We start from the raw sequence: 11,874 nt of genomic DNA, 5'->3' as shown, positions 1-11,874 counted from the left end.
CAAGGCGCGATCCCGATCTAGTTTACTATTTAGTGAGGGGCTATGCATTGCAAAAGCAACACTCCCTTCCGTCAATGACCAGTGGGGCATGGGCTAAGGACCGAACGAGTGGTCAAGCCCTTCTAGCATCTGCTTGCCTGGCTGACGCTGTCGTGGTCAACCTGTAGCTTACTGGCCCGGCATCCATCCATTCATCCACCAAAATGTAGCTGCATGCACACGCACGTATGCCATCTTCAACTTTAAGCTCTTCATTGATGACGGCCAGCCAGTAGAGCACTCCCTGCCAAAAGGCTCCGTGAGAGAGCCACCGTGACCTGCCTGCACTCCTCTCCAAGCTCTTCATTGATAGCGGCCAGCACAGTAGAGTTTAACGAGCACTCCCTGCCAAAAGGCTCCGTGAGAGAGCCTCCGTGACCTGCACTCCTCTCCTGTCCTCGTCCACTCCGCCAGCAGCTTCGAATTCCGACCTCTGTCTCCCGGATCGCCGGACTCCCGGACCTCCTCGCTTCGCCATGTCGGCCGCCGCGCTAAGAAGCCAGCTCAACGAGCACATCAGCTACATGTACGCCACGGTGAGTCGTCCCTCCCCTCAACTCTGTAGCGCGCGACCGTGTGGCCCTGGGGCTGGAATTCGTGCCCCGGATGGCTGTATGGCTGTCTTCTGACTTGGCCTGATGGATCCAGGGAATTCTGGACGAGTACTACCAACAGCTGCAGTCGCCACAGGACGAGGGGTTCGTCCCCGAGGTCATCAACATCTTCCTCGGCGACGCCGACAGGATGCTCAACGATATCACCAGCCTTCTGTCCGTGCCGTACCACCGCGCCCAAGCCCTCTGCTCTCCTTATCCCGATCGTCTTGAGTATTGATTTCGTCTCCTCTGCTTAATTTCTGATTCCCTCCCAGGAACCTGCCCGTCGTCGACTTCGAAATGGTGGGCGAACTGGTGCACCAGCTCAAGGCGTGCAGCTGCAGGTGATTTATTTCCCCACTGCATCGATTCTGATGTGTTTGTCATGGGCATTACCCTTTGGTAGGTGTTGTTTGCGGCTTCGCACTACTGCGTAGCCATAAGTATAAGTGTCCAACGGCAATGTTTAAGGCTCGACGAGAAATTAAAACTTTGTCGTCTTGCGAGCCTTCCTGGTATTAGCTAGTGATATGCTATTCAGCGTAACGGCGATGGCGGTTTTTCTTGTCTGTCCACAAATCTATTAGGATGTGTCGGTGCTGTGTCATTTGCGGTTGTCGTATACGCATAAATATAAGAGCTGGGTTTAGTATAACGGAATTGTCGGCATTCCTGGCAATGGCAAAATGCTAAGACTCGTTAAGGAAATAATTGTTGTGTACCTAACGGGGGTACTGGTATTCATCCAACGGCAATGTTATGGCTCGACGAGAAATTGAAACTTTGTCGTCTTGTGAGCCATCATGTTATTACTAGTGATATGCTATTCAGGATAACGGTGGTGGCGGTTTTCCTCGTCTGTCCACATTTCTATTCGGATGTGTCGGTGTTGTGTCGTTTGCGGTTGTCGTATACACATCAATAGAAGAGCTGAGTTTAGTTTTGTTTCATATTTCATAAGATGGAATTGTCGGCATTCCTGCCAATGGTAATGCTAAAACTTGTCTAGGAAAACTTTGTCGTCTTGTGGAAATTTCTCGTACTATTGAATGTGATATTCAACAACGTATTAATGATCTCCTGCTCTATGTAACGCCAATGGGTGTTTCTCCGCTACATACATTGATGCTGTCTCTATTTGGATCTGTCGTCGTGGGTGTGTATACGTTGTGGGTATGTGCCTTGTGCAGTTTGTGTTGTCGTTTAGCCATAATTCCAAGAGACGAGTTTAGTTGTGTTCTGTGCAAATGGAAATGCCGATATTCATCCTGTTAGGCCAGGGAAATTTTATCGTTTTATAAATATCTCTAGCACTACTAACTGCTATCGCACATAAGGCCAACAATGTTGTTTTCTTTTCCGGTTTATCAAAAAAAATATCTTGGTAATAACCATGATGAATGACTCCCCCAATATTATTGTGACACCGCAATTATGCTTATGTGAATCAACATTCCTTAGCGTTTGTTAAGTTTGAGAAATTTTCAGTTTCTTGATCTTGCTCTTTTTAGCATGTATCAGTGTTGGTGCTAGGAAAGTTAACCTCGCCTGCGAGCACTTTCGCCAGTTCTACAAGGCAAAGAACAAAGAAGGGTCAGTTCTTGATACCTTACTATATATGTTGCATAGTAATTATTCTCTACTCTATGTGATTATCAAATCCCCTCTGTGAAACCTGCAAGCTTATTTTGTCTTTTATGACACTATTTTTGGCTCATATTAATCTAAGGTTCATAAGAACTAACCTGCTTGTTCACTTCATCTCCAATAAGGTGATTGATATAACTCACTTCTTTATCTCAATATATGCCTCTTTGATAATTCTCATGTAACTTGTTACTCTAGACTTCTGTTTATACCACAACTAAGTTTTGATGGCTAGAGTTCTTTCTCAAACAACGGGTTACAATTTCCGAAGCATTTCAATTCAGTTTGCTTAACCCCTTCAGAACGTGACAGTGTGGTGTGTTTGCATTATTTCAGGTGTCTCACGGCATTGAATCTTCTTAGGAACGAGTTCTATGATGTGCGCGGCAGGCTACAGGCCATTATGCAGGTAGCATCTTATGCGTCTATGTTGGCTTTTGACTTCCAACTTCTCACAAGTATCGTAAATACATAGACTGGTCATATATTGCTTAAGATAAAAAAACAATAATAGCCTTGATCTTATTTTTGTTACTGTTGAAATTTTTATAGCAATATGTTTTTTGGTTTCTGGAGCACTTAGTTCGAGGTTTTCGAAAGTCCCATTTGGTCGTTGAATGTTTCTGCCTTAATTTTGTCACAATGTTTCGTTAGATGTATACATTAGCTCAAAAAAAGCAGTTGTATCTCCTTGTTTCCCGGCTCAACTTAACCTTTGCCATGTACCCACTTAAGCAGCACTGTACTTCGTAGACCTATCATAATAATCTATTCTTCTTTTGATGTAGTTGGAGCAGCAGATTGCAGCCTTGGGTCCTAAGTAGCAGTAATTGAAGCCAAAAGAGCATAGCCCCGTGTGATCTGGCATGATGCGGAGGATGTATCTCTCAAGATGTAGTCAGCATTCAGCAGTTGCTGGGCTTTTGGAGGGGGAAGCGTGGAATCACATGACGATTCTTGCTTTGGCACTCCGGGCTCGCGACCACCCTGCAAATGGAACTTGTTGTCTTGTGTGTCGATGTCTTTGTCTATCAACACTATATACTCGTGTGTCATGGATAGCCTGTTGGCTATGCGTAAACTCTATATTTGGTTGGTTTCTTTTTGGCTTGGTTTCTTGTATGTTGTTTGTTGTTTTTAATTACCGTCTTGTGAAATGTTGTTTCCTCCCCTTTGGGTGAGGGGAGAGATTTGTTGGTTCTTGAACCAAGCTAAAATCTTGTTGTTGGCCGGTATACCGAGAGGTGTTGCCTCCTGGCCGCTGTCACCACCATCAGAATCTCGCAGCATCGCCGCAACAGCGAACTGATCGTTTGTCCGCCAGAGAAGAACAACGGATATGCTGGGAGGGGCCCCTAAAGGTGATGCAGGGCAACATCTAGGGGATCATGAAGCTTGCAGTCCTCAGGGATCGCCTGAGCCAGGAGTCGAACACACGACCTATACAAGAGGCAACCAAGGGGTTGCCACCCATCCAGACAAGATAATGCATTCTAATGTGAAGTTATCGGTTCTATAGATTTTGTTATCTGTGACGCTGGTTAAAGATCCCACACAAAGTCGAAGCCCACGCAAGGTTGAGTTTCCACGTTGCTGGGTTGGGCCTTCGCCTGACGGATTCCTCCCGTTGTTTCGTTGGGCCTATGCATGGATGCAAATTCTAATTATGCCAAGAAACAGATGAATGAATATTTCATGTTGTACGGGGCAAAAGACGGCCTTGCATCAAGCGAGGCATGGCTAGCCGGCGATGTCCAGATGACCGTCGGTGGTCTGGGCGTCTAATAGGCACGGATGACCTTACGGGGAACTCCCAACTACTCCCCACAAAAAAAGAACTCCCAACTACCCTATGCACCGATGACCTTACGTGGAATTCCCAACTACACTATGGCTCCTTTTGTGATTGTGCGGTTGATATGTATTTCTTCTAGACCTCGGCGTGCGCCTCCCTGCCGTCGGTAGCACTGTTGGATGTTTAGGTGAATGGGACAATCAGCATTTCTTTGCATACATAGGTGGAACAACTAGCGTTTCTTCATAGTGTACTCGCTATGAATCATTGTGATTGCACATAACCCTAATTTTCTTTCCCGTTGCAATGCACGGACATATGTGCTCGTCCCGTACGTACGAACGAAACCGGGAGTCTGCTGAAGACTAAAAAATAATCGCCGGAGCCAGGAGTCAAACGCACGATCTATACAAGAGACAACCCAGGGGTTGCCACCCTCCAGATAAGATGATGTGTTCTAAGGTGAAGTTATTTTTTCTATAGATTTTGTTATCCGTGGCGCGGGTTAAAGAGACAACCCAGGGGTTGCCACCCAGCCAGACAAGATGATGTGTTCTAAAGTGAAGTTATTTTTTCTATAAATTTTGTTATCTGTGTCAAAGCCCACACAAGATTGAGTTTCCAATTTGCTGGGTTGGGCCTTCGCCTGACGGGTTCCTCCCGTTGTTTCATTAGGCCTGTGCATGGATGAAAATTCTAATTATATCAAGAAACAGATGCATGGATATTTCATGTTGTCCGGGGCAAAAGACGGCCCTGCATCAAGCGAGGCTTATCTCAAAAAAAAACAAGCGAGGCATGGCTAGCCAGCTATGTCCAGATGACTGCCCGTGTTCTGAGCGTCTAGTAGGCACCGATGACCTTATGTGGAACTCCCAACTACAACCCCGAAAAAAAAACTCCCAATTACGCTATGCACCGATGACCTTACGTGGAACTCCCAACTACGCTATGGCTCCTTTCGTGATTGTGCGGCTGATATGTATTTCTTCTAGACCTCAGCGTGCGCCTCCCTGCCGTCGGTAGCACTGTTGGATGTTTAGGTGAATGGAACAATCAGCATTTCTTTGCATATATAGGTGGGACAACTAGCATTTCTTCATAGTGTATTCGCTATGAACCATTGTGATTGCACATAACTCTAATTTTCTTTTCGGTCGCAAAGCATGGGCATAAGTGCTAGTGTGTGTGTGTGCGTGCGCGCGCGCTCGCGTGTGCGTGTGCGTGTGTGTCCGAATTCCAAATTATTCTTGATACAACAAGGCTTGTCCAGTATATTCTCACTCTCCTGTTTATTTCGCGGGCTCCATTCTTTTTTCTGCCCCACACCTTTCTTTCCTTAGCTGACAAATGCGACCATCTCCAACGTCTATTCTGACGGCGCTTGTTCTTGTCGCTCTTGCAAATCTAATTGTTCTACCCATTATGAGCAGTCGGCTGGTTTGAGGTTCTCCTTTTTGGAATCTGTCATCTTCCTCTCCATTTGCATATTTGTTGGCCATGTCCATCAATAGGCGCATGGACGTAATCCTAGTTAGCCCCAGCTTGAGCTGGAGGTGTTTGTACCTCACACCCCGTTGGAAGGCCAGGATGGCTCTGTCCTTTGTGATACCCTCCACGGCGTTGCTTAGCTGAGTCCACCTCTATATAATCCCGAGTGTTCTCCTGATACGTCTTCAACAGTAATTTGTTTACCCACCGTATGCTTTTTGTTTCTAAAAATATCTTGCTGCAATTTATTTATCGTTATTTTATTTTATGTTTTATTTCTATCTATTACTATCAGATTTGATCCTTGCAAACGACCACCAAGGGGATTGACAATCCTCTTGATCACGTCGGGTGCAAGTATTTGCTCTTTTGTGTGTAGGTGCTGATAACGAGGTTTCGTGTGGTTCTTCTACTGGATTGATAATTTTGGTTTTTAACTAAGGGAAATACTTATCTCTACTGTACTGCAATTCACTTCTTTTCGAGAAAATCTCAACGCAGCTCACAAGTAGCATCTCCTTGGGCCCTCGCACACAAAAGCATTAGTTCCTATTAACCTCCGAGACGCGTTTACATACCCTAGAAGTTCTTGAAGAAGACATCCTCCAGCTCTTGTCAGGGGTAAATACTATTTTCCGGTAGATTGTTGATCCACGCTCTAGTTGATCCCTCCAGGAAAGAGACAAGTTCCGCGTAGATAGATTCTCGTTACCGCCTCCGATCTGCACGGGCAATAGGTAATCTGCGAGGCAAGTTTCCGACTTGGTGTTTCCATCATACTTCTAAATTCCGGAACTCATCCAGAATCGATAGGGTAAAGGAACCATATGGATCTTCCGACTCTAGATGTCTCTGTCTATAATACCCTAGAAGTTCTTGAAGAAGACATCCTCCAGCTCAACAACAAGAAGCACAATGGGCCTGAGGATCCTGATCCACTCGGTCAGTCATGCTCATGTTCATGCCTTGCATCCTGTGCATGATCCCCCTCACTTTTGAACAAAGGTTTTGCGTGCGTCGTAGTGCTGGTCACCCCATTGGTGTGGAGAATTCGCCCGTATCCTAGGTGAATCTCTATTATGTCAGGGCGAGTCATCATGCCTATGACGTTGATCGTCTTGTCTGCATGGCTGGTCATCCAACTGTCAGGGTGAACAATCCCGATTGCGAGGCGAAAAATCATGACGTTGGGGATAAGCATCCTGATGGCATGGAGAATCATCACGTCGATGAGGAAGAGTCCTCTGTCTTCGTTGAGAATAATCGTCTCGGCCACGGGGAACATCTCTATGCCCTTGTGGTAAGACGCCATCATGGTGTTGAGGAGAATCTAGTCGGTGTCGTGGAGAAGGGTCCTCACGCCACCGAGGAGGCTCCTCCCGGCAACATGGAAATGGCTCATGCACATCCCCCCACACAGTTGTCGGCCCTACGACTGGCCAGCTGTCGTGGGTGTGAAGAGGCTATTGTTTGGCACTCGGTTTTCGGTTCCCACAGGCACTCTGCTGCGAGAAGCCAGACAGTCGTGAATCATCTTGTTCTGCACGACTGTGACCTTCAGGAAATTCGACAGCTGTCGGATGCCGTCAACGATGTCTCTGTCTCCCTGTTGTTGGATTGCATCTGCCACTCTAGTCGCGGCCTAGACATTTTCAATCAGGGTGCACATGACTCGGGAGTCGCCTAGGCCTTTGGCTACAAACTTGTTGATATCTTGCCCTCGTCAAACTACAGACCGGGATGTCTGCTGATGTTGCCGACTGTTGTCCGCTAGCTCTTGCTCTCAGGCGATGAGGTTTCGGTGGCTTTGCGCAAGGCGAGCATGCTCAGCCAGAGTGGAATGACGTGACACCTCTAAGACTTTGTCAGCCGGTGAATCCCCTGAGATCGGGGTGTTGAGGAGCTGCTCGACGGTTTCCTGAGTGAGATTTTGAAGGAAATATGCCCTAGAGGCAATAATAAAGTTATTATTTATATCCTTATATCATGATAAATGTTTATTATTCATGCTAGAATTGTATTAACCGGAAACATGATACATGTGTGAATATATAGACAAGCAGAGTGTCACTAGTATGCCTCTACTTGACTAGCTCGTTGATCAAAGATGGTTATGTTTCCTAGCCATAGACATGAGTTGTCATTTGATTAACGGGATCACATCATTAGGAGAATGATGTGATTGACTTGACCCATCTCATTAGCTTAGCACTTGATCGTTTAGTATGTTGCTATTGCTTTCTTCATGACTTATACATGTTCCTATGACTATGAGATTATGGAACTCCCGTTTACCGGAGGAACACTTTGTGTGCTACCAAACGTCACAACGTAATTGGGTGATTGTAAAGGTGCTCTACAGGTGTCTCCGAAGGTACTTGTTGAGTTGGCGTATTTCGAGATTAGGATTTGTCACTCCGATTGTCGGAGAGGTATCTCTGGGCCCACTCGGTAATGCACATCACTATAAGCCTTGCAAGCATTGTAACTAATGAGTTAGTTGCGGGATGATGTATTACAGAACGAGTAAAGAGACTTGCCGGTAACGAGATTGAACTAAGTATTGAGATACCGACGATCGAATCGCATGCAAGTAACATACCGATGACAAAGGGAACAACGTATGTTGTTATGCGGTTTGACCGATAAAGATCTTTGTAGAATATGTGGGAGCCAATATGAGCATCTAGGTTCCGCTATTGGTTATTGACCAGAGACATGTCTCGATCATGTCTACATAGTTCTCGAACCCGTAGGGTCCGCACGCTTAAAGTTCGGTGACGATCGGTATTATGAGTTTTTGTGTTTTGATGTACCGAAGGTAGTTCGGAGTCCCGGATATGATCACGGACATGACGAGGAGTCTCGAAATGGTCGAGACGTAAAGATCGATATATTGGATGACTATGTTCGGACACCAGAAAGGTTCCGAAAGGTTTCGGGCATATACCAGAGTACCGGGGGGTTACCAGAACCCCGGGGGGTTAATGGGCCTACATGGGCCTTAGTGGAAATAGAGGGCAGCAAGGGGAGTGTGGAGTGCCCCCCCCCCCCCCAAGGCCCAAACCGAATTGGTTTAGGACAAGGGGAGTCGGCCCCCTCTTTCCTTCTCCTCCTCTCCCTTTCCTTCCCTCTCCTACTCCTACTAGGAAAAGGAGGAGTCCTACTCCTAGTGGGAGTAGGACTCCCCCTCTTGGCGCGCCTCTCCCTGGCCGGCCGCCTCCTCCCCTTGCTCATTTATATACGGGGGCAGGGGGCACCCCATAGACACAACAATTGATCATTGATCTCTTAGCCGTGTGCGGTGCCCCCCTCCACCATAATCCACCTCGATCATATCGTAGCGGTGCTTAGGCGAAGCCCTGCGTCGGTAGCATCATCATCACCGTCATCACACCGTCGTGCTGACGAAACTCTCATGTGAAGCTTTGCTGGATCGAAGCTCGCGGGACGTCATCGAGTTGAACGTACGTACAGCAAGAGTTTGCCCCGGCGCACGTACGCCGCCGGCCGCATGAACGGCCGTTTATATTTTCCTCGAGCAACAAACTCCAGATCCATCTGTTACAATGTTGGGGTATTTATACCCTGGGACTCGCCGGGCACGTACCCACGTCCCAGATCACGCTGAGCACCCGATCCAGCCCGCGCCATCCACGCCCCTTGGCGACATGCACGTACATGCCCAGGTCATGCGCGCCCGCCAGGACCGACTCCAACGCTCCCCCGATTCCCGTCAACAGAACAACACACACTACACGCAGCTAATACATGCATGCATCTCACGTCTACCTAGCTCACGTATGCATGTACGGCTTATTTGTCTAACATTCACCTCTTAAGCCGTGGCCTAGAGAAGTCCGCCATCCTCGACGCCGACGTCCGCCAACATTGCCTGCTCCGCCGCCGGCGCCCTCCGCAGCTTAGGGCATTCCCGCTTGAAGTGGCCCCGCTCACCGCACTTGTAGCAGCACCCGCGCCGGTTCCCGCTGCTGCTCGACGCCACGCTCTTGTCGTCGTCGTCGTCCCGAGCACCGCCGTGTCGACGCTCCCGCGCTGCCCACTGCGCCGCTGTCATGAGGAGCTGCTCACCCCCGCGCTCGCCGCCGTCATGTCCACGGCGCCGAACCCGCTCATCGAACACGTGCAGCCGCCCGAGTGCCTCGTCGAACGCCATCGTCGTCACGTCGTGGGACTGCTCGATGCCTGAAGAGACGCTCCGGCACCGTATCCAGCAACTTCTTGACGAGCGCCGCGTCGCCCAGCGTCTCCCCGAGGTTGGCGTACCTCGCCGCCATCGCCGCGAGCCTCCCGCCGTACACGTCGAGCTCCTCGCCTTCCGCCATCTTCATCCGGTCAAATTCGCCGCGCAGCGTCCCCAGCCTCGCCGCGCGGACCCGATCGGCGCCGACGAACCTCACCTTCAAGGAGTCCCATACCTCCCCGGCGGTGAGCTTCGTCGCCACCTGGGCAATCAAGGTGGAGGCCAACCTGGATGCGGCCGGGCTCTGGGAGGCGGTGGTTTCAGCGGAGGAAGAGGTGGCGGCGGTCGTCGCAAATAAGGACAAGACGGCGCGAGCTTACCTGCTCGGGGCGCTCTCCGAAGACCTGCTGATGCAGGTGTCGATGAAGAAGACGGCGGTGGAGGTCTGGGCCATTTTGAAGACCCGTTTTGCTGGAGTTGATCGGGTCCGGGCGGTGCGGCTAGCCACCCTCCACGGTGAGTTCGAGCGTCTGCGTATGGCGGACGGTGAGTCGCTGGACGCATTCGCCGGCAAGATTGGTGGCATGGCGGCATAATTGGGACGATGCTGGAGGATGCCGAGATGGTGAATAAGCTGTTGGACTCGGTGCCCGACCGGCTGTACGTGGCAGTCGCCGACAATGAGCAATTCTGCAACGTCAAGACCATGCCGTTCGAGGGGGCGCTCGGCCGGCTGAAGACGTTCGACAAGAGGTCGCGGCAGCGTGCGCAGGCTGACGGAAAACGAGCAGACAAGTAGCTGATGATGACGGCGGCACAGACGGCGGGGCGGAGGCTGACTCGACCTTGACGATGACGGCACAGGCGCTGCTACAATTGTGGCTAGCGAGGACACTTCCGGCATGAGTGCACGAGGCTTCGGAAGCTGGCGGCGGCGTAGCAAGCCCTCATCGCGGAGGCCGGCGACAAGCTCGAGCCGGCACTGCTCCAGGCCGTGGCTTAGGGGTTGAATGATAGCCAAATAAGCCGCGTCTATGGCCAGGGCGCGTCGGGTGCGCATGCGTGCGTGCGCCAGACGTGTCGGGCGTGGTCCAGGCCGCATCGGGTCCGTAGCCACGCGTGTGTGGGGGGGGGGGGGGGTGTTAGTTGGCGAGATATGTAGGTGTGTGGTCGCGCTGGGCGCTGGACCCGGTCGCATCCGTGTGCGTGTGTGCACAGCGGGCGCGTGAACCGCGGAGCACGGGGCGTGGCGAGAGGGTGAGTGGGGTGGTGTCTGGTGCGTGTCATGGAGCGTTGGTGCGCGCACGTATAAACCCTCACCCCTCACGTGTGTTATAGGTGTGGCTCAAATTTGTTGCTTGAGGAGAAAAGCCGTTCGGGCGGCGGGCGTTCAGGCCGGAAAAAATTCCACCGTGTGCCCTCCTTCTTCCTTTGTTCTTCTTCGGTACGAGCCAGGAGAGAGTCAGGTGACCAGAGAGGGAGGTGCGGTGAGCTAGGGCAAGAGTTTCTGCTCCAACAATATAATATGCCAAAAATATTCATTAGCAATAAACATATGTGCACTATTTAGTGATGGGCTATGCAATTGGAAAAGTGACCCTTTCCTGCCTTCCTTCCGTCAGTGACCTGTGGGGCCTTGGCTAAGGGCCGAACGAGTGGCCAAAGACATCTTCTTGCCTCCTGGGTGCCGCAGTGACTAGCTGGTCCGGCATCCATCCATCAATCCACCAAAATGTACTAGTTGCATGCATGCTCGCACATACGCCATATTCAACTTGAAGCTCTTCATTGATGACGGCCAGCCAATAGAGCACTCACTGCCAAAAGGCTCCTTGAGAGAGCCACCGTGACCTGCCTGCATTCCTCTTCAAGCTCTTCATTGATGGCGGCCAGCCCAGTAGAGTTTAACGAGCACTCCCTGCCAAAAGGCTCCGTGTGAGAGAGCCTCCGTGACCTGCCTGCACTCCTCTATCCTCGTCCACTCCGCCAGCAGCATCGAATTCCATCTCTGTGTTCGCTCTGTCCTCCCTTCGCCATGTCGGCCGCCGAGCTAAGGAGCCAGCTTAACACGCGCGTCAGCTACATGTACGCCATGGTGAGTC

General features: G+C 50.2%; 1 protein-coding gene across 1 annotated transcript; it reads left to right on the top strand.

Moving 5' to 3' along the window:
• The first annotated feature begins 364 nt into the window (after positions 1-364).
• LOC125540896 (histidine-containing phosphotransfer protein 2-like) lies at positions 365-3,389 on the top strand. Its single transcript, XM_048704426.1, has 6 exons — positions 365-575; positions 688-809; positions 911-979; positions 2,157-2,228; positions 2,619-2,691; positions 3,071-3,389. Exons 1-6 carry the CDS (start codon positions 516-518, stop codon positions 3,104-3,106), a joined length of 432 nt encoding a protein of 143 aa, XP_048560383.1. The 5' UTR covers positions 365-515; the 3' UTR covers positions 3,107-3,389.
• The last annotated feature ends 8,485 nt before the right edge of the window (positions 3,390-11,874 follow it).

The sequence above is a fragment of the Triticum urartu genome, chromosome 2 (genome assembly GCF_003073215.2).
Source record: "Triticum urartu cultivar G1812 chromosome 2, Tu2.1, whole genome shotgun sequence".
Lineage (NCBI taxonomy): Eukaryota > Viridiplantae > Streptophyta > Magnoliopsida > Poales > Poaceae > Triticum > Triticum urartu.
This window is presented reverse-complemented; position numbering and strand designations above follow the sequence as displayed.